Here is a 23,527-nt window from a genome sequence, read left to right as displayed (position 1 = left end):
ATGTAAGACATACATACAGTCACATGTTCCATTGTTAGTAAATACATATAGTTATAAAACAGATTGCCGACTAGTTTTTAAAACATTTTTATAACTTTATTATGATTAAATACTTGTACGTAATTGTGAGTAAGAGACCTTTTAAATATGAAACAATCTGTGTAAGTAGGTGTTTTAAGTTCTTGGTGTAAAGGCCAGACATTGAGAAATTTAAAATTAAACAATTTGCTACTATTGGTTGCTTGTATCTAAACGACTATAATTGCTCCATTTTTGGATTTAATTTATTTTCTGTTTGAACATTCTGCAAACATTTGCTTAAAACATACCAGGAAGTTTGTTAAAAAAAAAAAAAAAAAAGGAAAGCTCAGATTTTTTCCTAATCATTCCAAGTTTTTATTACCATATTATGTCAACACACCAAAATAGACTTGTTTTTATTGTCTGCAAATCACAAGGATCAAGGAATGGCAATTAAAAAAAATTTTTTTTTAATGTTTTATTTATTTCTGAGAGAGAGAGAGACAGAGACAATGTGAACAGGGGAGGGTCAGAGAGAGAGGGAGACACAGAATCAGAAGCAGCCTCCAGGCTCTGAGCTGTCAGCACAGAGCCCGGTGTGGAGCTCGAACCCACAAACCATGAGATCATGACCTGAGCCAAAGTCGGACACTCAACCGACTGAGCTACCCAGGCGCCCCGAATGGCAATTTACTTTAAGAAAAAGAATACCAGCTGGGGGCCTGGGTGGCACAATGGTTAAGTGTCGGATTATGTTGATTTAGGTCATGATCTCATGGTTGTGAGATCTAGCCCCCTAGTGGAGCCTACTTAAGATTCTCTCCCCTGCCTTCCCATCTTCTTTCCATCCCTCTCTTTACCTCTTTTCCCTGCTCACATACTCTCTTTGTCTAAAAAAATAATAATGAAAAATGAAAAAAATGTAGATAAACTTTATTAATTTTTACAACTGTTCCAACCTATAGACTAATTCTTGACTCATGAGCATTAATGAAGGCAGTGAATTTTATTTTTCTTCAGCAGGGTAGGTATTTTAGTGTAATCATGGTTTCCACTGTCTGCTAACCTTACTAGAGATATTTACTAGAATTTATTGCTTGTATCTTACTACTAAAGAACTCCCAGGGAATGAAATGAGATTCTTGGAAATTCCAACAAGTTTTCTGTGGATTCACTTGATTTTTAGGTATTCATCCTTTCCTTCTCGTGCCTTTTCTTTTTTTGTCCTCTTTTAGTTTGGTTAATAAATGCCACAGTTGTTCACAGAAGCTCCCTTTGCTACTTTATTCCTCTCAGAGCAGGTAACAGTAGCTTTCTCTTGAAATACTCGGTACTCCTGAAATTGGTGGCCCAGTCAAAAATGTTGAATACTTAATTTAATTGAACCTTTTGTAATTTTCCATTTAAACAAAGTTTTCTTGTCTCTTTTTTAGTAAGCACTGAGTGTAAATATAGAGTTTCTTTCCAAAAACATATGCTATTAAGATTAAACAAGGAAAAGAATGATTACCCTGTGATTACTGGGCTTTCTGCTCTTGTACGCAACACCTCTCAGGAAAAATACTCTTTTCCAAATTTGTGTGTAGTATGAAAAAGAAGTACAGCTGAAGTTTAAAGTAGAACCCATTGTCTTGAAATTTATTCAGGATGTAATTAATTTCATCTTATCAGAGATTTTCAAAGGCTCTTCTTTTTTCCTTGAACCAATCGTGGAACAAAGGTGCTGTGGGAGTGTTTGCATTATGTTAGTGTAAGGAAATCACATTCTAAATTGCCATTTTATTTTCTGATGGGATGTTTGAAGATATTCTCGTAAAACAAAAATAAAAGATGAATACACATTACTAACATACCTGTTTATGGTCATCAAACTTTTTCTTTTTCTCTCTCGTTTCCACAGATTGCAGCTTATTTCAGCAGCATATTAGCTGAGAAACTAAAGCTTAACACTTTCCAGGACACCGGAAAGAAGAAACCACAAGTTAATGCTAAAGATAATTACTGGCTAGTTACCGCTCGATCCCAGAGTGCAATTCATAGTTGGTTCTCTGACTTAGCAGGAAATAAACCACTTGCTATTTTGGCAAAAAAGGTATTAAGTATTTCTTATGTTGCTTTAATTGTGGTCTTCTAGAATCACGATGTTTGAGCTAATGTTAAAGTATATATTTGTTTCCCCCGTTCCTTCCGAAACTGAGAGCCTCACTGACAGGTATACTGCAGCAGGTGCTGTACATATGCTGTTTGTCCCTTTGTTGTGATGGCACGTGCTGCCTAGGACTCGTGACCTAAACGTTCCACACAAGCAGTTTATGTGGACTTTAGGTTGACAGTTTTTAAAATCGAGAACAGACCCTAAGAATTCATTAATTTCCAATATTTTTTTCTATTTTCTTAGGCCAGGATGTCCAAAGTCTGGTTATACAGAAATTCTTGCTTTGATGTTATTTCCTTGTCTTGAAAAGTACCAACCCAAGTTCTTGAAGCTGTCTCCTTCCTAACAAGTATGATAGTGATTCTGTGTGTGCTTGAAAAACTTCTTTGAAAAGGTTTTAGAGCAGAATGAACAGGTTTATTTATAGCTTTTACCTTTTGGGGGGACGGGATGTGGAAAGTGAGGGTTCTTTTAAGATCTTTGCCTTTGATCGTTTTTCCTCAAGTGGGAAATAATACAGGTTCAACAGTCTCATAGTCCAAATCCTATAAAATGTCTTTTGAAATTTAGAGTTCTACCCTACCTCTTAGTCTTCATCTCTGGCTTCTGGCACACATTCCAAATAATCCCACGTGTCTTCCTCCATTTGCCTGAAACCCTTTAGGCTTAGGGGTGTCCACTTTATGTTCTTGATAGTAAGTTTTCATTACCTGGTGTGGTGCAGGCCCGGTATAGAGGAGAGCTCCTTTTTGTACTGGCTTGCTTGTTTCCTAAAGCAAATCTTTGAAAATAGAGGCTGTCACTCCCATTGGCTTTCTTGTGCCCTAGTGCCGCCACAGCATTGTGTTGCCTTTCACGTATTTTCGTGATTCGAAGCAACTAAAATCCTTGAAAAGCACGACAGTCCTCAAAATCGCCCCTTGTTACTCAGGTTATGCCTGTCTCCTCACCGGCTGAACTGTGTAGCATTTCTTTTCCAGTAGTGAACATTTACCATGTGGGCCCGCTATGACCTGTGCATTTTATCTGAAGGCCCCATCAGTCAAAAGCTGCCTTTGATACTTGATTGCTTTCTACCAATAATTCATACCCTCTGTGTTGGGTAGTACCTTCAGTTCCCATGTAGCCAGCCTGACATCTTTCTTTTTAGGTTTTCCTTTTTAAGTAAGTGTTTAGAATCTCCTTTTTTTGGACATTTCCTGAAACCAGATAGATACTGGTGAGGATGCCCTGGCTTGAGGGGCGTAGGTACTGGTTTCTCATCTTCTAGGAGGGAGATGAATTACAGTGCAGTATATTAGCCATTGTTCTTCTTTCTTTATTAGGAGCTGCCTCTGGCCAAGTCAGGTGTTCCTCAGGTAAGCCCTGACTTTAATTCTTCCTGAAGATAACACGTTGTCTTTATAAAACCATTAACTATGCCTTGAAGTAGTCATTTCTTGGGCATTTGAGGAGCCCCTCCCTAGTCCTCCTTCTTTAGAAGGCAAAAGCTCTTTCAGAATTGGGTATAAGATTGCATTCTTTGCATGTTCTTCAAATTAGAAAGTTCAGACACTACTTCTTTAATTTCTGGTATTTATCTGTGAGCTGGTTTAATGCAGAAGACTTAACTTTTCTGCTAAGATCTTGAGTCTTCTTCCAGCTCTGTTCCACAATTCAAAATGGTTTCCTATATGGGATCAATCAAGTTTCTGAACCTGCTTTTCTGTTAGGGTACAACTCCACACATCTCCCATGCATTTAGCCACAGAGAGATAAAAAAGGGCCTAAAAAGGGACTTTCACCTCAATCACTGTCATACCTAGATTTGGACAAAGAGACTTCTGGCCTCTAGGGATATCCTTCTGGCTCTTGAACAGTTCACTAGGTAGGGCTTGTTCACTTCAGGTGACTTTGATTACTGTAGTCTCTGGAATTTCCTTTTGCCTCCACCTCTGCTGGTGGACAGAGGGTGTTGACAGTGACCTTTATCCGAGGGGAAAGGTGATACAAGGCGTAGAGCCCTTCTTTGGATGAGAAACAATCATGTGCTAGGTGTCTTAGTTTTCTCTTAGTACTTAGATGCAGCTCTAGCTTGATTTAGAGATGAGACAGCTGCCCAGCATTTGCCTAGGTTCAGCTACAAGTTTAAGTCAGATGGTTTCTTTGCTGAAAATGGAATCCATGCCTGTAAGGAAGTCATACTTCAATCACTGTAAGCATAATTTCCTTCCTGAGTTGGCCCAAACTATGAATTTGACAAAACCATCAATACGTGTCTTCATCCTTAATTAAATAACCTTCTTCACATATGTTCTTCTGAATTTTAATTCCTTTGATTTGAGCCAACCGATTCTTACAGGGTTCTGCCAGCAGGGGCGCTGAGCTGGAGGTAGACCCTGGCTTGTTCACGTGATGATCTGTGGCTCAGCTTGGTTAGCTGTTTCATCTGAACATTTAACGTTTTCACATATTTATTTTCCTCCTGTCAGTTATTCAAAAGAAATCCTTTAGGCATCTATAAAAGATGCTGTTAGTAATGTTCCTTTGGAGATGGTACATTTAATTCTTTGCATTTGCCTATTTTTTTTTAGACCTTGATCTTGTAATCTTTTGGTACATCTGAATGAGAGGCAACTTGGCCTTGACAACTAAAATTTAATGCTTTCAGACTATATGTTCACTGAAAGGCCACAGCTCAGGTCTTGCACAGAATGTAGAAATCTGTGCTTTTCTTGTCCTTGGCTTAAACGATGGTCTGTAAACCCAAAGTCTTATGGTCCATGGACCACGTGCCTTGTAAGTGAAATTTTCAGGAAATTTTCTTCTTAAATATGTCACTGTGGTCTGCAGAAAAGGAAGCCTTCCAGCTTTGGCTTGTAGGACTTTCATCTCGCTTTTAGGTATGTTTGTGCAGGGTAGCTGCCTCTGGCACGGGGGTTATGTTTAAAGTGAGCACCCAGGGCAGGAACTGTCCATGACCAAAAGTCTATTAAATTGCCCACGACACACAGAATATGGGCAGCTGTGTCTCAGTGTCCAACCTGGCAGCTTTTCCTTCACTTGGAGCAGCTTCAGTGTTTCTTTGGTAAGAACCAGGTGTAATAGCTTGGTTTAAAGGGCTGTGTACAAAAAATACTTCTCTTTTAATCCTAGGATCACACTTTGTACTAAGTGTGTGAACAGTCAAATTTTAACATCTGAGTGAGAGAAAATATCCACTGTCGAAAGGAGGATTTGACTAAGAGAAAAATGCCATGCTGTCAGAATCAGCTGGTTTGAAGTCTTGGTTTCCAACACACAAGCAGAGTTTGGGGCATAGAAGCCAGGGCTCTTGATACCTGTGGTTGTAGTGTCTGGGGCCCTCTTAGCAGAGGGTCAGGTCCATGGCTTGAAAATACTTGGGGTGGCATGGAGAAATCTTTGGAACTGGTAACAAAATAAAAACCATTCCAGTTTTGATACATGTAATTCTGTACCTTACCCTTGTTTTAAAAAAAAGTATTTATTTTGAAAGAGAGAGAGAGAGAGCACACATGAGTGAAAAAGGGAAGGGCAGAGAGAGAGGAAGAGAGAGCATCCCAAGCAGGCTCTGCACTGTAAGCACAGAGCCCAACTGGGGGCTTGCACTCATAAACTGAGATTATGACCTGAGCTGAAATTATGAGTCAGACACTTAACTGAGCCATCCAGGTGCCCCACCCCCCCTTTTTTTAAACCTTACCCTTCTAACCACTCTGTGAGGTGGGCAGGGTTAGGTTGGTATCTCATTCATAAATGAAGAGCCTGGGAGTGATAAGTTTATATAGGCTGTGGGCCAGGAATGGTATACAATATTCTCTGTCTACTATTTTACTCTATATTCATAAGTTGAATAGATTATATATAGATGACTAGGCTGTTGCTAGTATATTTAGGAAGAATTCTAGAAGAGTGTGTTAACTTCTCAAACATTCAGGTGGTACACTGAGATAGTATTTGCTAAATAGTATACCTTCGTGGTCTGGAGGAAATAATAAACTGCCTCCAGTGCCTGCTTTCAGCCAGTGAATTAATTACCTGGCTATTTCTAGCTCAGTGTTCATTAGGCAGATCCACTGATCCATCATTTTAGCCTCTACTTTAAATTTTGGGCTAAAGGCACTTGAGAAGCTTTTTGGAAATTTTTATTATGAAATGATACGACCAGAAAGCTTTATAAAAAAATGCCCTTTGATGAAATGTAGAACGGGGACAGGTTTTCACTTGATCCATCCCTCCCAATTTTGAGATAAACTCCTTGGAGGACTGTCAAGAAATTATTTTCTGTTTTGTTGAGGTGAGTAGTTTTCAGCATCTGAGAATCTGAAAGTAATTTTTTTGTAGTAAATAAGAAAGCACAACTGATGAAACTGTTGCCAATGTGCTGAACGGAGTTTTGCTTCTTTTTCTTAATGAAAATTGACTTCATTTTGTTGGTTTTTAAACAGAATGTACTGTTTGACAACCCATCAAGTATGTACTTTGTTAAAGGCAGTGTCTTCGTTTGCTTTCCCTTTCTTTAGGTTGACCTCATGAGGAAAATATGAGAGTTTTATGAATATGTTATTTTTTTAGGTTCCCATCCTTAGTAAAAAAGAAGATGTTTTTGCATATTTAGCTAAATATTCGGTGCCAATGGTTCGAGCCACGTGGCTGATCAAGATGACATGTGCCTACTATTCTGCTATTTCTGAAGCTAAAATCAAGAAACGTCAGGCTACCGATCCTAATTTGGGTAAGTGAGAGTTATGCTACATTTTACACTTCATTATTGATTCTACAAGTAATTATTGCCCTCATGCTCTGTCCATGGCCCAGCAATGTGAGTACCCGAGGTCCACGGGGAGGCTGAAAATTGCTCATGGCACGCGGATGGGTCCTTGTTCACACAAGCCCAGAATCCCGATTCTGTCAGCAAATCATGTTGCTGTTACCTCCAGAATAGGTCCTGCATCTGAACACTTTTCCCCAGCACGGCTTCCGGAATGCTGGTGCATGCCACCATTATCCCTTGGCTGGATATAGCGCAGCTTCCTAACTGGGCTCCCTGCTTTTCCTTTTGCTTCTTATACCGTAGTCTCCAGACTGCAACACTGATCCCTAAGCCTGAATCACATCTTACTGTGTCCCTGCTTATAATTTTGTGAGAGTTTCTCACTATAATTAGGATCAAGATCCAGGTTCTTTGCTGTGGCCACTGAGGCCATCCAGGCCTTGTTCCCTCCCTGTGTGATGTTCTGGTCACATGACCGTCCTTAGGCCCCTCTGACCTGCCAGGCCCCTTCCTTAGGGCAGACACCTTTCCCCTTGCCTGTACTTGGGCTGCTCTTCTCTGTGGTACCCCTACCTCTCCTCCTCTTCTCGGAGTCTTTGGCTTGAATGCCATTTCCTCAGGAGGTTTTCTCTGGCCACGGTGCTAAGTAGCATTCCCTTATCCCCTTCTACCCAGTTACGTTCTCGGCTATTCTTGTTTTGTTCACAGCATGTTTCGCTATCTGAAATTAGCTTTAAAAATTCTGTCTCTCTCATGCACCGACCCCCACCCCCTGCCCCTGACACACACTGGTCCGTGAATATGGTAGGTGTTGTTGAAAGAACTGAAGGCAAACTGTTCGGTCAGTCTTCACTCTTGAGGACTAGACGATGACTCCTGAGGTGGTGCTACAACATGCTTAATAAAAGAATTGATTCTACATTAGAAATGTGCATGGAGAATTACATGTAAAGATGTCTATGTAAAGATCAGGTTTACAAATAATTTCTTATGAAATGGAGACATGCGTGTTTTATAAGGGAGACCCCAACCAGAAAGCTCTGAGGAGCAGGGTCAGAAAGCACACATGTGCTCAGATGCCAGGTAGCATCCTAAATGAGTCAGGATGTGAGGTGATTGGGACTGGTGGGGGGGCCTGGTGAACTGGACAGTGGAGCCCACTGTAAAAGCATGAAAAGTTACTCAAAACAAGACCGAAAACATGGCTAGATTCCATGGCTGCCACCTCTGAGCTCAGGAGTGCTAAAGCAAAGGAGCACAAGTCAACTGTTCTTAAAACAACACCATATTGCGCATGTATTTAAATACACGGGGGGGGAAAAAGAATGAAAGGAAACAATCCTCGAAGTTAACAGTGATTATCTCTGAGTGCAGTTTTGGTAGCAGTGTTAACTCTATACTTCTAATCATTTTTGTCCTTGACTTAATATTTTATTGGGGCAACAGAAGAAATTTCCCTTTTAAAAATTACTGAAGCTATACATTCTCATTATAATATTTGTAAATGGTGCCAAAGTAGAACCAATAAATGTTTAAGTTTCTCTTCTCCCTTTTTCGTATTTTCTTCCCCCGCCCCCCCTTTTTTTTTGAGAGAGAGAGAGAGAGAGAGAGAGAGAGAGAGAAGGGCATAAGTGACCAAGGGGCAGAGGGAGAGAATTGGGGCTCGTGTTTTACCTGAAGCAGGGCTCAAGCTCACCTGATGTGGGACTCTAACTCACGAACTGTGAGATCATGACCTGAGCCGCAGTCAGAGGCTTAACGAGGTCCGAGTAGTCTGTTTCCTCCCTGTGCTGTGTTAGCTCAGATGGCACTTCCTAAAGAGAAGCCTTCTCAGATCCCTCCAGCCAAAATGTCATTTCTCTGTCTGTAATCTGCTCCTGCCTTACTTCTCTTCATAGCTGTTCATACAACCTTCTGTTATATTTAAAATTTTTTTATTAAAAAAATTTTTAATGTTTATTTTTGAGAGAGACAGGGAGAGAGAGACAGACAGACAGACAGATAGACAATGTGTGAGTGGGGGAGGGACGGAGAGAGGGGGAGACACAGAATCCAAAGCATGCTCCAGACTCTGAGCTGTAGCACAGAGCATGATGCAAGGCTCGAACCCCTGAACCACGAGATCATGACCAGAGCCAAAGGTGGACACTTAACCAACTGAGCCACCCAGGTGCCCCTAAGTTAATTTATTGATTACTTACATCTCCTCATTCAACTATAATGTTTCTCCATGAGAAACTTTGTCCGATTTGTTTAGTACTGAATCTCCTAGGAGAGTACCTGGCATATAGAAGTTGCTCAGTAATTAAGAAAAATAAATGAATAATCAGGCTTGAAGCGTGTGTGTGTGTGTGTGTGTGTGTATTTGTCTCAATTCATAATCCTTGAAACTCTCCAACTATAATGGAGAGACCATTCCTCCTTTCCTTAGATTGTTTTCATGGTTTTTGTAACTTTTTCTGTTAGTTGTTTCCTTGACGTTCAGTTTAATCTGATTTTAACTGTCTTATGACAGTTCTTATCCTTTCTTATTTTTTTTTTTTAAATTTTTTTTTAATGTTTTATTTATTTCTAGGAGAGAGAGAGAGAGAGAGAGAGAGAGACAGCGTGAGCAGGGGAGGGTCAGAGAGAGAGGGAGTCACAGACTGAAACAGGCTCCAGGCTCTGAGCTGGCAGTCAGCACAGAGCCCGACGCGGGGCTCGAACCCACGAACCGCGAGATCATGACCTAAGCGAAAGTCGGACGCTTAACCGACTAAGCCACCCAGGCGCCCCCTTATCCTTTCTTATGAAAGGATAAAGGAATCATGCAGGAATGCATCTGCCCAATGAAATATAAAACAACTTAAGGACAAATAAAAGTCTGATAGACCATCATCATTTGCGAAGAATGTGTAGTTAGAGTTTTTGACAATCTCAGATATGAATGTATCACCAGAACCCTAAGATCTCTGCTACCACATGGAAGGAAGCCTAGTTCCGTTTTCCAGCTAAGAACATCAGAGTCTTCTTGCATTCGTTACTTTAACCATTAATTTCCTTATTAGTGTAACCAGTTGGTTTTTTGGAGGAGGGGGGGATTATTTTTTACTCTTCCTCTGGACTAAAATTTCTATTATTTCCATGACAGATGGTTGATTAGGTTCACTCACTAGCTGTGTTTTCTCTTCTTTAATAAGTCACATAACACACGATTCTTTTTTGACTCTATTAAGTATTGCAGCTCATGCGTTTTTATCATTGTTCATGTGTTTAAGTGTGAATGTCAAATCCATGAAGGTCTAGTGCCTACTCTACCATTTTTTGTGGTAGGGTTTATAAAAACTTTGACCTAAAAATGCTTAAAGCTACAAATAAGAATATTTTTTTAAAAATGCATGAGTTTTAGGAGGTGACCCCTAAACTCTGAGGTCTGGTGTCTCAGAAGGACCTTTAGGCTTCACTCATCCCAACTCTGCCACTCAGTGACTGGTTGCTTGCAGCAAAATCCTTAGTCCCTCCAGACATCAATCTTTTTTCACTTGGGTCCAATCTAATCTATGTTGCTTCTGATTTCATTTCTTTTTCATTTTCTTTTAATCCAGAACAGTTCTTCAGCCTTTCTTTTTCTTGATGTTTTCAGAGAGGATAGACCAGCTATCTTGTAAAATGTCCCTTAATTTGCATTTGTCCAGTTCCTTGTGATTAGATTCAGGTTAAGTACTTTTGGTAGGAATACCATGGCAGCGATGGTGTGAGCCTCTCAGTACATGATACTACATTGGCCCAATACTGGTGGTGATAACTTTGGTCTTTTGGGTAAGGTGGTGCCTCCCAGATTTCCTCACTACATACATACTGTTTTACCCTTTGGAGTTGATAGGTTATTTGTTTATTTATGTTTATTTTTGAGAGAGAGAGACAAAGTGTGTGCAGGGCACCGGGGGAGGTACACAGAGAGAGGGAGATGCAGAATCTGAAACAGGCTGAGCTCTCAGCACAGAGCCCAACGCCAGGCTCGAACCCGTGAAGCGCGAAATCATGACCTGAGCCGAAGTCAGATGCTTAACTGACTGAGCCACCCAGGTACCCCAGTAGGTTATTTCACTATATAGATATGTAATTCATTTTTCTGTATTCTTGTATGTGTTTTAAAATGTGAATGTTCTCTGTGTTCTATACCATTTTTACTATCTGCAGAGAGCAGATTTCAATGGTTTCAATGCTCTGATTTTAGTTTACTATCACCCTGTTACACCTGATACTTCTCACTGTGCTTCGTCTTCAGCACTTTCTTCAGCTTCTTTAAGCAAATTATAGAGTGTATTTAGAAGCATTTGGCTGTGTAGACCTAGCCATAATGTAGCAAGTTTCACACTCCAAGCAAGCTACACAGCCAAGCAACTACACACATATATATGTGTTGAATTGGATTAAATTGCATACACTTCAGAAGATTAACTTGCAGTAATAGGTTCTATGTTCTGGCTTTGATAGTGAAAAGAATCATTCAGCACATTTGGGGCAAGATTGACTATCAGGTGTCACCTTTTTCTGGCATTGGTTTTATGACTTTTGTTGTCTTGATGATTGTTGTTAGAATTGGTAAAGTGTTTTCAGTAGAAATGGCCTTTATTCCTTTGTAATAGAAACATATGTTTTATTTTCAGTTCCCACATTCAGTGTTGGAACAGAGCTATAAAGCACTGCTGTTTGATTTTATTGAAGAGAGTTTTTCCTAAAGTTAAGTGGGCTAACAGCAACAAGGGAGCAGGCCCCATTGTGTAAATTCTTTAAATGGAGCAACACAGAAATTGTCACTATCATTATGCAAAGAGTTACAGATCTAAAATGTGGACTCAGTGCACTGCTGCCCTGGGGAGCTTGCAGCAGGCAAAGACATACCCAGTTGGTGTGTCCCTAAAAGTGACAAAAGTGAGTGGGGCTTGGGTTTCTGGGTGAGGTTTCACATGTAATTTTGTTCCTTTCTTTTTATATTTAGTAATTTTTGTTTGATGTTCCTGTTTGAGAGACAGGGTGAGCAGGACAGGGGCAGAGAGATGGGGGTAGACACAGTATCTGAAACAGGCTCCAGGCTCTGAGCTGTCAGCACAGAGCCCAATGTGGGGCTTCAACCCATGAATCGTGAGACCATGACCTGAGCCGAAGTCAGACACTTAACCGACTGAGCCACCCAGGTGCCTCTCACGTGTAATTTCAAAGCACGTAAAGAACTATTTGACTTGGACAAATCTTTTTTTTTTTTAAATGTTTTTTTTTTTTAATGTTTTATTTCTAGGAGAGAGAGAGAGACAGCGTGAGCAGGGGAGGGTCAGAGAGAGAGGGAGTCACAGACTGAAACAGGCTCCAGGCTCTGAGCTGGCAGTCAGCGCAGAGCCCGACGCTGGGCTCAAACCCATGAACTGCGAGATCATGACCTAAGTGAAAGTCGGATGCTTAACCGACTAAGCCACCCAGGCGCCCCTGACTTGGACAAATCTTAACATCAGGGCAGAGATTTTTAAAATAGAGGTGAGAGGCGCCTGAATGGCTCAGTTGGTTAAGTGCTGACTTCGGCTCACGTCATGATCTTACAGTTCATGAGTTTGAGCCCCGTGGTGGGCTCTGTGCTTACAGCTCAGAACCTACTTAGGATTCTGTGTCTCCCTCTCTCTCTCTGCCCCTCTCCCACTTGAACTCTGACTCTCTTTCTCTCTCAAAAATAAATACACTTAAAATAGAGGTGAAATTAGGGAAGTTTAGAGGTAGAGATTATAATTTTCAGTCCTTATGAGAGCTAAAAAGGTAAGATTTCCAGGTGGACAGTGTATTGAGAAAATGCTATCAAAATAGGTCAATGTTACAGATAGAAGGGGACAAACATGAGACAATGCATAGTTGGTTTCAGAAATTCATTTAGAATTGAATGAAGTTTTATTTTTAAAATGGGAATGTTTATTTGTCTTAAATGTTTTGAGGTCACCGGAGGGAAGCATTAAAAATGGGCATGGAGGAGGGCACTTGTGGGGATGAGCACTGGGTGTTATATGGAAACCAACTTGACAATAAACTCTTTGTAAATAAAAAAAAAAAGTGGGCTAGCTAATATTTAAAAATAAGAAAGTGAAACGTATACTTATATGATTATGTCTTTGAACAGATTAGGAGATACTACTTTATAGTAAATAATGCAAACTTTGTGCATTTATTTGTAGGAATTTTCCCTTCAAGGAGTCCCATTTTTGCTGAGCCAACTAATTTTAACCATTGAATTTACTTCCATGTTTGCTATCACTGTAGCAGTTAGCATTTCTTGAGCAATTAAGGAATGCACCTCACTGTGGTAAGCAGGAACATGGCGCCTCTTGCAGTCTTAGATTGAGTCAGCTCCTGTTGTGTGCTGTGAAAATGAAAATGCTCCCTCAGTTGCTTGAGGGAGCTTTTCAGCCTCGGGCATACCTCATCTATGTTCCCCCGTTGGCTCTGTGAGAACAGTTCATCCCTCACCACGTCTAACAGGATTACTGTGGTGTGCTGTGATACCACATTACCTGTTTCTTGGTAACCATTTGCTAGGTTATGTTCTGTGTGTTTTCTGATTTACTCAGATGATCTGTGAGAGAGGGTGAGTTCATTCCCCTGTCACAGATGAGGATGTGGGCGTGCAGACGGGTGCACAAAGCCCTTCAGTGTGCCGGGTCCACACTAGGTTCTGAAGCTTGTGCTGGACACTGCTGCTCTGTGGGGACAGGGAGAATGTAATCACTGCTCTCTAGGTGTTTGGGAGTAGGGCATATTTCCAAACCATCTAAGTATTAGAAAAGGAAGGGAGAGCTAATAGTGAAATGAATAAAATGTGGAGGGACTCCCAAGGAATTTGAAAAGCTCAGGGAGATCCAAAGAAGAAGTGAAGTTTGAAAGAGAAGGTATTTTAACTGAATATGGGTGGTGTGCAGGGAATGCCACTTCTGGCAGAAGGACAGTATCTGCAGAGAAACAGGGTCATCAAATAGTTGGACCTGTGGAACTGCCAGGTTTTTCGTCTCGTGCATTAGTTACCAGCGGGGTGGTGATAAGAGGCTGTGAGGAGCCTTGTATGCTAAGTCCATGACTACTCTGTGAGGGATGGTGGGCAGCCAGAGAGGGGCTTCTTAGTACTGTTAGTGTTAGAACACTCTCCCTTGTCTGTAACATGGGGATAGTTAACATTGGCAGTATCTTTTAGGGATGAAATGAATCAGTGCTTCTAAAGAGTTTAGAATAGTTGCTGGCACATAGTAAATGGCCAAGCAAGTGTCCACTATTATTAGTTGCTACAATTGCTATCCAGTATTTATTAGATCATGACTAGCCAGTATTTATTATCTCGTGCGTTGTGCTGAAAAGTTCACAGACACCATATGCAGTCATAACCAGCTTGCAGTGTAGGTTCTATTATCCCATTTTGCATAGGAGGGGCCCGAGCATCAGAAGTTAAGTGACTTGCAGGCACAAGTGGAGCTGGACTCACTAGGGGTTTGCTCTTTCCTCCCTGCCGTGATGAGGTGGCTGTGGAGGGCAGGTCTGTGTTGTGGGCTCCCTGCAGACAAGATGCATCTCTGGGAAGAAGGGTGCTGACAGGGACTAGGCTGCAGGGTTTCAGGGCTGTGAGCAGCATCAGAGGAGTCAGAACGCTATTCTCATGGGTGCCATGGGGTACAGGCAGAGCATAGCAAAGTCTGGGGTGCTATAGAAACTCGAAAGATGCAATTGCTTGCAAGATGAACAGCTCTAATTCTGGCTAAGAATTGTTGGGTGTTCAGTGTGGTGAAGAGTGACGAGATGTATCATGGACATGAAGCCTTTTCGGGGGGGGGGGGAGGTGTACAGAGAGATTAGAAGAAGCTTAAAATGCTTCATGGTTAAACTCCCCGGAGAGCTGCTCTGCCTGCCCCCGGTTATTTCCCCTGTGCCCCGAGGTTTTGCCGGGTTGGGCATCAGTATTGGATGAGAGGCTTTTCCTGGTTGACTGTACTCCTGGAACCACTATTCTTATCGCCCCACGATACAGGGAAGGAATGGCTACCCTTCTTTCACAGTGGGTAATTAATTTGTGACATATTCACTGAGCCATTGGGACTGCATAAATAAACCCTGCTAAACACATAATTGACACTCTGGTTTCTTATCTAAGCCAACCAGCTTACTTTCAGTTCGGGTCTTTGAAGACATTGCAATACTAACTTTTGTGATTCCAGGGACAAGCTTTTAGTTTCAAGTTATGATTGCCTTCACGTTTTCAGTGTCCTCATATCTCATTGTCATAAAAGAGATCTCTGCTTTGCTAACTTTGAAAGTAACTGTGAAAATTGGACAGAAGTGCTTGTATAAGTGTATTTAAATTCATGCTGTACTTAGGCCTGAAAAAACAGGATTTAATTGGTGGTGTAGCTCTTGGCTACCTGGATAAATTCTGCAGTAGAGGCATTGGGGTAAGACTTGGGCACCTGCAGCTCTCCTCTTCTCCCAAAATCTTTTATCTAAACTTTTAGCATCTATTGGTGAACCAAGCCCCCAAGTCATTATTTTACTAGGAATGGCTAGATGTTGGTATTTATTCTTCTGTAAAAACAAGCTTTCTCTTATCAACTGTGATAAGTTGTAATTCTTTATAAGAAAAGAAGTAAATATTAAATTCCTTTGATTATTAATTTTCTGAGTAAGAATTGCTCTAATGACATGTTTAGTGGTGGTAAATGTGTTTCTTTCTTTTTCTTCTTAAAAAAAAATATCTTTGGTCATTGTGATGGGCTCATGGATTCTGTTCACCCAGTATTTTACAACCAGTTACACCCCTTCTTCATTTTAGTGTTTGGGCTGTCCACCAGGTGGCCAGTGGAAGATGTTTCAAGCTCTTTTGTATTCTTTCTGACATGATACCTCTTTGTCTTAGAGCACTTCTTTCCTTTTTGGCACAGAAAGTGTCCCAGTCTCATCTTTTACTTTTACTACCTCAGATCTGTAGCCAGTCATTTCTGTAAGGAATTCTACTTCTTTCTAGTGGGGAACAGTAGTTAGAAGGCAAGACCCCAATGCTGAAGGTGCGCAGTGCTGCTGGGATGTATGGCATCCAGACTCCATCAGTGGATGGATGGAGACCTGCCTTTCTGCGTGTGTATTAGAGTTTATGTTCTTATGTCCAGTTTATTTTAACATTTTCAGGTAACATTAAGTATTTTTCTTAACTTTCGATTATATGTTTACTTTAAAAAGTTCTAATCAGATTTAATATTCTGCACTATAACTCTCCATTATTCATCATTGCTCTATGTAAACATTTTCCAAAGTAAAATGTCCTAGGCCTTTTCAAGGTAGAATGCTAGTAGGTGATAGTGGTGGTCATGGTGGCTGGTGTGTGTGTGTGTGTGTGTGTGTGTGTGTGTGTGTGTTCATTAAATTTTTGATGGCATCAAAAGTAATACCTGCTCATGATTCCTTTTGAATTTCTTAGAAAACTGCGCTCAAAGGACTTCTATTTCACTCGAATAAGGTGTGGGTTAAGAAAAGCGTTTACTAAGTTTTTATAGACTGGGGTAGATGCTGTGGAGAATTTTAACCATGTGGGGGTCATGCTGTCTGCCTGTAAGGGTCTATCATTTTTGGTGGAGAGAGGAAGCCTCTCAAACAGCAATTGGGAGTATGTAATTACCTCTAATCATAGAGGAAATGATGGGAGATGAAAAATTAGGGAATGTTTTCTGAAGGAGCGAAATGTGAGCTAGGCCTTAAGGGAGTCTAGTCTTTAAGTAAACATTAGAGTTTTGTTTTTGTTTTTTATTGTGTCTTGAAAAGTATTTCTTGGTCATAGATAATTGTCTTCTTTTCCTGGCAAGCTGGGGGCAAATGAGTTAGGTTTATAGTTCTGTGTACTGTGTTTCCTTGACCTTTACTGCTGTCATTTCTTCTGCTTTTGCTGTTTTGGGGGAGTATTACCTAGTCTTGAACTTACAGTTAGGAACCCATTGCCACCCAACAGTTTCTCTTTTCTAGTCAGTTTTAATGTTGACTCTTGCTTGAAGTAACTACTCATTTTCTGTGATTAAATGCTAATCAGAATCCCAGTTTAATATTGTAGTTCTTTGTGCTCCATGGCTATTGGTACATGCATGCACATTTACACTTGGAATGTATCGCACAACAAAAATATTTCTTAGAAGTTTTTGTAGCTTACAGATTGATATTCTGGTTTTTCATTTGGGGCATTCCTCACAAAATGCTTTTCAGGTGGCTGGGTGTCTCCAATTTACAACTTAGGGTAAGAAAATCCAGGGAAAGTGGGAAAACCAGGAATTTCATCCTGGACTTGTTTCTGGGTCTTGTTTGCTGTATAGAATTTCCAAGTTGGTCATACCAACTGGGTGATGACTGTGGAGCTGGAGTGGGGGTGGTATTGGGGTGAGCTCACAGTATTTCAAAGAGAGTAGTGAAGTCTGACTGCATGGTTGTTCCATACATGGCCTCCCAGACCCCTCTTTGACACACTTCCCAAGGAATTGTTACCGATTTCTTGTGTATCTTCTGAAATATATTTGTATGTATATGCTTAATGTATGTTCTTAGGTTCCTTTAAGAGCATTGGTGCTTTTCCCATACTGGGCATACAGTGGCCCTGTTCTTTAAAGGCCCCGAGACTACTAACTTTTTAATGACTTCGGAAAGCTGGATCATGTTGTGTTAGCAGTCTGCACTGGAATGTTAATTCCATGATGAATTGAAAGCTCTCTCTTTTTTTTTTTTAAAGACATACTTTAAGTTTCAGAGTCCTTTTCAGATGAAGTATATGTAATCTTTCAAATGAAATTCCTGCAGTCAGGTGGCTCTAAAGTTCATTTCTCTTCGCCGTTATTTTGGATTCAAGGGGTACCTAGAATAGACTGACAGGATAGAAGACACATTACGGGTCAGTAAATTACCAGTGTCTTTGTGAGAGTAACACAGCTAAAGTGAATAGGTCTGCTGTTTATTTATTTCTTGATTATATAATTTATTGTCAAGTTGGCTACCATACAGTGTGTATAGTGTGCTCTTGGCTTCAGGATGGATTATTCCCATGATTCATCACTTACATACAACACCCAGTGCTCATCCCAACAAGTGCTCTGCTCAATGCCCATCTCCCATTTTCCCTGAGCCCTCCTTTTCCACCCCATCAACCCTCAGTTTGTTCTCTGTATATAAGAGTCTCTTATGGTTTGCCTCCCTCTCTGTTTGTAATTATGTTGTTTCTTTCCCTTCCCCATGGTTTTCTGTTAAGTTTCTCAATTTCCACATATGAGTGAGAACACATAATATCTTTCTCTTACTGACTTATTTCATTTAGCATAATACTCTGTTCAGTTCCATCCATGTTGTTGAAAATGGCAAGGTTTCATCTTTTTTTTAATCACCGAGTAATATTCCATCACATATATATCACATCTTCTTTGTCCATTCATCAGTTGATGGACATTTAGGCTCTTTCTATAATTTGGTTATTGTTGAAAGTGCTGCTGTGAACATTGGGGTACATGTGCCTCTATGCATCAGCACTTCTTTATCCTGTGGATAAATTCCTAGCAGTGCTATTGCTGGGCTGTAGGGTAATTTTATTTTTAATTTCTTGAGGAACCTCCATACTGTCTCCCAACTGCACCAGTTTGCATTCCCACCAACAATGCAAGAGGGTTCCCCTTTCTCCACATCCCTGCCAACAGTTTTGTTTCTTAAGTTGTTAATTTTTGGACTAAAGTGAATAGATTTAATTAAATGACTATGTCATGCATCATTCTTGGGCACCAGGTTAAAGAAAAAAAAAGCCAGCTGAGTTCTGGAGGAGAGGATAATGGGAATGGGTCTGCTTCTCCTTGGTCTGCACAGTGTGTGAGCAATTTTGTGTTTTAGAGCTTTTTAGTCTAAAGTTCCTTTACATATGTATTTAGCAATGTGATGTCTGTAGTATTTTTTTAAATCTTTATTTTTTTACTTTTTTAAGTTTATTCATCTTGAGAGAGAAAAAGAGCACAAGCAGGGCAAGGGGAGAGAGAGAATTCCAAGCAGGCTCCATGCTGTCTGCAGATGCGATACGGGGTTCACAGTCATGAACTGCAAGATCATGACCTGAGCCAATGTCAGTGGCTTAACCAACTGAGCAACCCAGGAGCCCCAGTGTTTACTTTTAGAGAGAGACAGAGGGAGAGAGGGAGATAGAGAGAAGTGGAGGGAGGGGGAGAACACAAATTGGGGAGGGCAGGGAGAGAGAGAGAGAGAGAGAGACACACACACACACACACACACACACACAATCTGAAGCAGGCTTCAGGCTCTGAGCTGTCAGCACAGAGCCCAATACCAGGCTTGAACCTGCAGATCGCAAGATCATGACCTGAGCCGAACGCTTAACTGACTGAGCCACCCAGGTGCCCCGATGTCTCTTGTATTGGATTTGTGTTCTAATGAAAACTCTTACCTACCTAAGGCTTGTTCAGAAGTATAAACTTCACAGCAATTGCATTTAAGACTTAAGTAGTAAATGCAGTGCTTTTACTGTTGAGACTTGACTCAAACCAAACTCATTATGAAATTAAATGTCAATGCAAAGTGTAAAGAAAAAATGTAGTTTATCTGCTTCTGTAAATGATTGGGGCTTTCTACCACTTCCTCTGGAGCAGAAACTGGGAGAAGAGTGAAGATAATGAAACGTCCAGTGTAATAATTTCTGTAGTTCAGATGTCTCCTGGGGGCCGGCAGCAAAGGTCTTTCTCCAGGGCTGCTCACCCTCTCCTTCCACCCACATCCTCAGGGGAGGCTTCCCTTTGTACCTGCGGCTTCAGTGATGCCCAGAGGGATGTTCTCCGCACAGGGAAGCGCACTTGTGGTTTCCTCACCAGGTCTACTGTCTCGCTGTAGCTTTCCTCTCCTGGAGCCATAAAACTTGAGGCTTGGTCGGAGATGTGGAGGAGTGTGGGACCTGTCCTAAAGGGTTAATCAAGTGCACCAGTTTAGTATTTGTGAAAAGAGTGACTGCTATTCCATGATGGGAATATCTCAGCATGGCCAAGGTCACTGCTCATTCAGGTATATACAGGAATCTGAAAAGCTTTGAGAAACTTACCATAGGATAATTATTATATAAACTTCGGAAAGCCATCTCCCGCCCGTCGTGGCAGATGTTGAGCATGTACTGTTTGGAGGAAATCCCTGAAGCCATGCTTCTGCTGAGAAGTTGGGGGTGTGATTGACATATTGGATAAGAAAGTCTTGTTCTGGGGGCTAAAATTGGATTCTCTGGTTGCCAAGAGTCTTGGCTTCAGTTGCTTGTATGGGGTGGATAGGGAAAAAGGACTACTGGAATAAAGATTCCCCAGTGCAACAGTAAGCATTGTAGACATCAGAATGGAAAAAAAACCTGGAGACCTGACAGCCGGAGTGCCAAACCAAGAGAAGTGTCGCATGCTCTTCTCCTCAGGTGTGAGGTCGTCCCCAGCACCTAGGATGAAGAAAGGCACAGTTAGGAGTTGACTTGCTTCCTAGGGATACAGCTCGTTTGCTCTGACCAGCCCCTCCCCTGTCGGCCCCGCTTCCTCCTTTCCCTGCCCAAGACCTTGCCACCCATTTCCTTCGTTGGCCAGTCTGGTCTCTTTTTACCCTGAAATCCTTAAGCACTAACGGTCTCTCACACAACTGTGCAGTTATTTATACTTTGCCTTGTAATGGTCCTTATCTTCTTTGGAGTATTGTCCCTTCTTCCTATACATACATCTCTCACTCCTTGGGTGAGACACCCTTTGCTCACAGCGGTTCGTGGAACCATCCCAGCTCCCTCAAGGCTTCCTTCCCTTGAACTTCAAATAGTAGGGAATGTCTCTCCATTTCCCTTAGCTCACTCCCACCCTGACACACCCAGACCAATTTGTCCACAGTAGCCAGGCCTCCTTAACTGTCTTTGCCTCGTCCAGTGAGATCTGCTTTCATCCAGGGTGACTTCCTTCGTGAGTGTGGGCTCCTGCCTGCCAGGCCTGCAAATCATGGGTGTTGCTGTCTCCTGGGCATGCTCCACAGGTCTAGGCAGGTTTCATCTCTCTGAATTCTCGAAATAATCCTTTGGGCCAAGTACACTTAGCAGCTCTGTGTTCTAGACAAGTAACGAGGCACTTGGAGTGTGAGTGACTTGCCCAAGACCTCAAAACTGGCAGGTGGCTGGAGCCGGGACAGAGACCATGTCATCTGACTTGAGAGTCTGTACTCTTCACCACCACCAAGTGAGTTAATGTATGCTGGGGGCTTAGATGGGGCTGCATGCCAACTAATATTCTGACTGTGCGGAAGAAACCTATCTACCCCTGGACTATGTCTGCTGGGTACTTGTGTAGTCACAATCACTTTCTTTAAGGCATTGAAACTACAGAGGATAACAGTCCCTTTATCTGTGTCTTTTTGCACCGGCCCTCTCTCTGAGTGTCAGACCTGTGTGTCATATTTTCCCATGGACATATTTCCCCTGGACATACTTTCCCATCTGGCATCACAAATTCAAGTGTTGAATGAAAAACAAAATCCTCAGTAAGGTCAGTGGGTTGTGTCAGTGCCAGTATCCTGGTTGTGATACTTCATTGTAGTTTTGCAAGATGTTGGCTTTTGGGGAAGGTAGGTAAAAGTATTTGTTACAACTGCCTGAAGTTGAATTAAAACAAGATTAATAAAACAAACAGATGACCTCAGCCCTTTGATCCCTCCCCCTGCTCCCTTTCTCCATGCCATATCTCAGTCAATGGTTCTGGGATCTGCTCTGCCACCCTACTGAGAAATCTGGAAGATGCACTGCCCCTCTCTTCTCTCCAGTATCCGGTTGGTTACCATTTCACCTGTCTCTGTTTTCATTCTCTCCTTGGTCACCTCCCCACTGGACTTTATAGTCTCCATTCAATTTGCCTTCCCTACAACTATCTGAGAGGGTCTTAATTTACATATCTGATCTTACTCTTTGCTTAAAATCCTTCAGTGGCTTTTAATCATTTATAATGAAAGACCAAATTCCTTAGGTCATCATAACCAGGGTCAGAGACATTTGGGCTGCTGGTTATTAATGCAGATTTCTGGAGCCCGCCCCCCGGGGGTTGAAATCTCTGGAGTCAGAGCTACTGCTGTGTTTAACCAGCGCCCTCTGGTGACCATTTCATGCACTAGCATTTGAAGACCTCTGGCCTGGGCCACCTATCTGGCCTCAAAGGCCTTTTCTATCCCTTTTCCTTTCTGCTTTCTGCATTGCCTGAGACATTGCACACTGCTGTTTGTGTCTGTGGAACTTCTTTGTACTGTCCCTCAAGACTTGACTACGGTGTCCGCTTGCTTCCTCTCCAGTGTCCCATGGCATGTCAGAGCACTTAACCTCACTGCTGTCAAGATCTGTGTCCCTATGTGTTTCCCTACTTTGAGGTTGAATTGCCCCAAGTAGGGGCTGCTTTCTCTTCAACTCCCTGTAGCCTCAGAGCCCAGGACAGCTTCTGGCCCATAATGTTTGCTGCTTATAATACCCATAATTTTTATTTTATCTTGAGTAGGCACCTTGATCTTTAATTAGCAGTGCTTCATATGGTTGCTCAGTAAATCAGAGAGAAATAGCCAGTTAAAAATAACATAGGAAAAATTACTTATCCAGACAAAAACAGATATTGGGTATTTGCCATTGAAACACCAGCATTCTACAGGTAATTCTGTATTAGTGGAAAACTTTTTTAAAGCATGAAAAAAATGTCATACTCTATTATCACAGCATTTCTACTGTTTCCCTCCGCTGTCACCCTCGCCCTGGTTTTTCAGCTCTCCAGCCAGAGGGCCTGATTTCACTAACTGACCATTCAGCAAAACACAGCATTCCAGCCATTGGGCTGACTCTGTCAGTCTCCGGGCTCACTGAGACAGCACTTTTCATCTGAACTATTCTTTATCCAGCCTGCCAATCAGCATGCTGATTTCCCCCTTTCATTTCCCAAGTGAATAGAGGCTGAATAGGGAATTTCAGGTTTTCCTGTGATCATTTTATAGGATACAACTGATTAACTTTTTAAGCCTTTTATTGCGGAAATTTCACACACGTACAGATACAGAAGAATAAAATCTCTGTCACTGTTCACCCAGGTTTAACCACTGAGCCACGGACACTCTTGTTTTTGCCACTTAACCTCCCCACTGCCTATCCCCTCAAGTTCCGATATCCTCTTGCGGTGGATTACTTTTTACCAGTATGGCGTAGTCTTTTACTTCATGTAATGCCGATGATTTCTTACTGATAGTCAAGTATTTCAAGAAAACATTTAATAAAAATTAATTACTTAACAGCTTTATTCAGATATTGACAAACTTTGCAGTTCAAAGTTTATAGTAGTTTCAAACCCCATGTTGGGTGTAGAGATTAGTGAAAAATGTTACAAATTTTTTTGAGTGTATCTGATACCCGGTATTACATTAGTTTCAGGCATACAACATAGAGATTCAACATCTCTGTATGTTACACTGTGTTCACAAGTGTAGCTACCATCCTGCACCATAAAATGCCATGATAATAGCCCTGACTATGATACCTA

General features: G+C 41.5%; 1 protein-coding gene across 1 annotated transcript in view; it reads left to right on the top strand.

Annotated features, from left to right (window-relative positions):
• MED12L (mediator complex subunit 12L) overlaps nucleotides 1–23,527 on the top strand; it is a 324,782-nt gene that overhangs the window by 38,916 nt on the left and 262,339 nt on the right. Inside the window, exons 4-5 of the mRNA XM_039241007.1 lie at nucleotides 1,922–2,113; nucleotides 6,752–6,911. Of these exons, the coding sequence (XP_039096938.1) occupies nucleotides 1,922–2,113; nucleotides 6,752–6,911 (352 nt within the window). The remainder of the gene's footprint in view (nucleotides 1–1,921; nucleotides 2,114–6,751; nucleotides 6,912–23,527) is intronic.

This window comes from Hyaena hyaena, unplaced genomic scaffold (genome assembly GCF_003009895.1).
Source record: "Hyaena hyaena isolate Hyena2069 unplaced genomic scaffold, ASM300989v1 scaffold_186, whole genome shotgun sequence".
Classification (NCBI taxonomy): domain Eukaryota; kingdom Metazoa; phylum Chordata; class Mammalia; order Carnivora; family Hyaenidae; genus Hyaena; species Hyaena hyaena.
The sequence above is the reverse complement of the archived record's forward strand: the minus strand, read 5'-3'. Positions and strand labels throughout refer to the sequence as shown.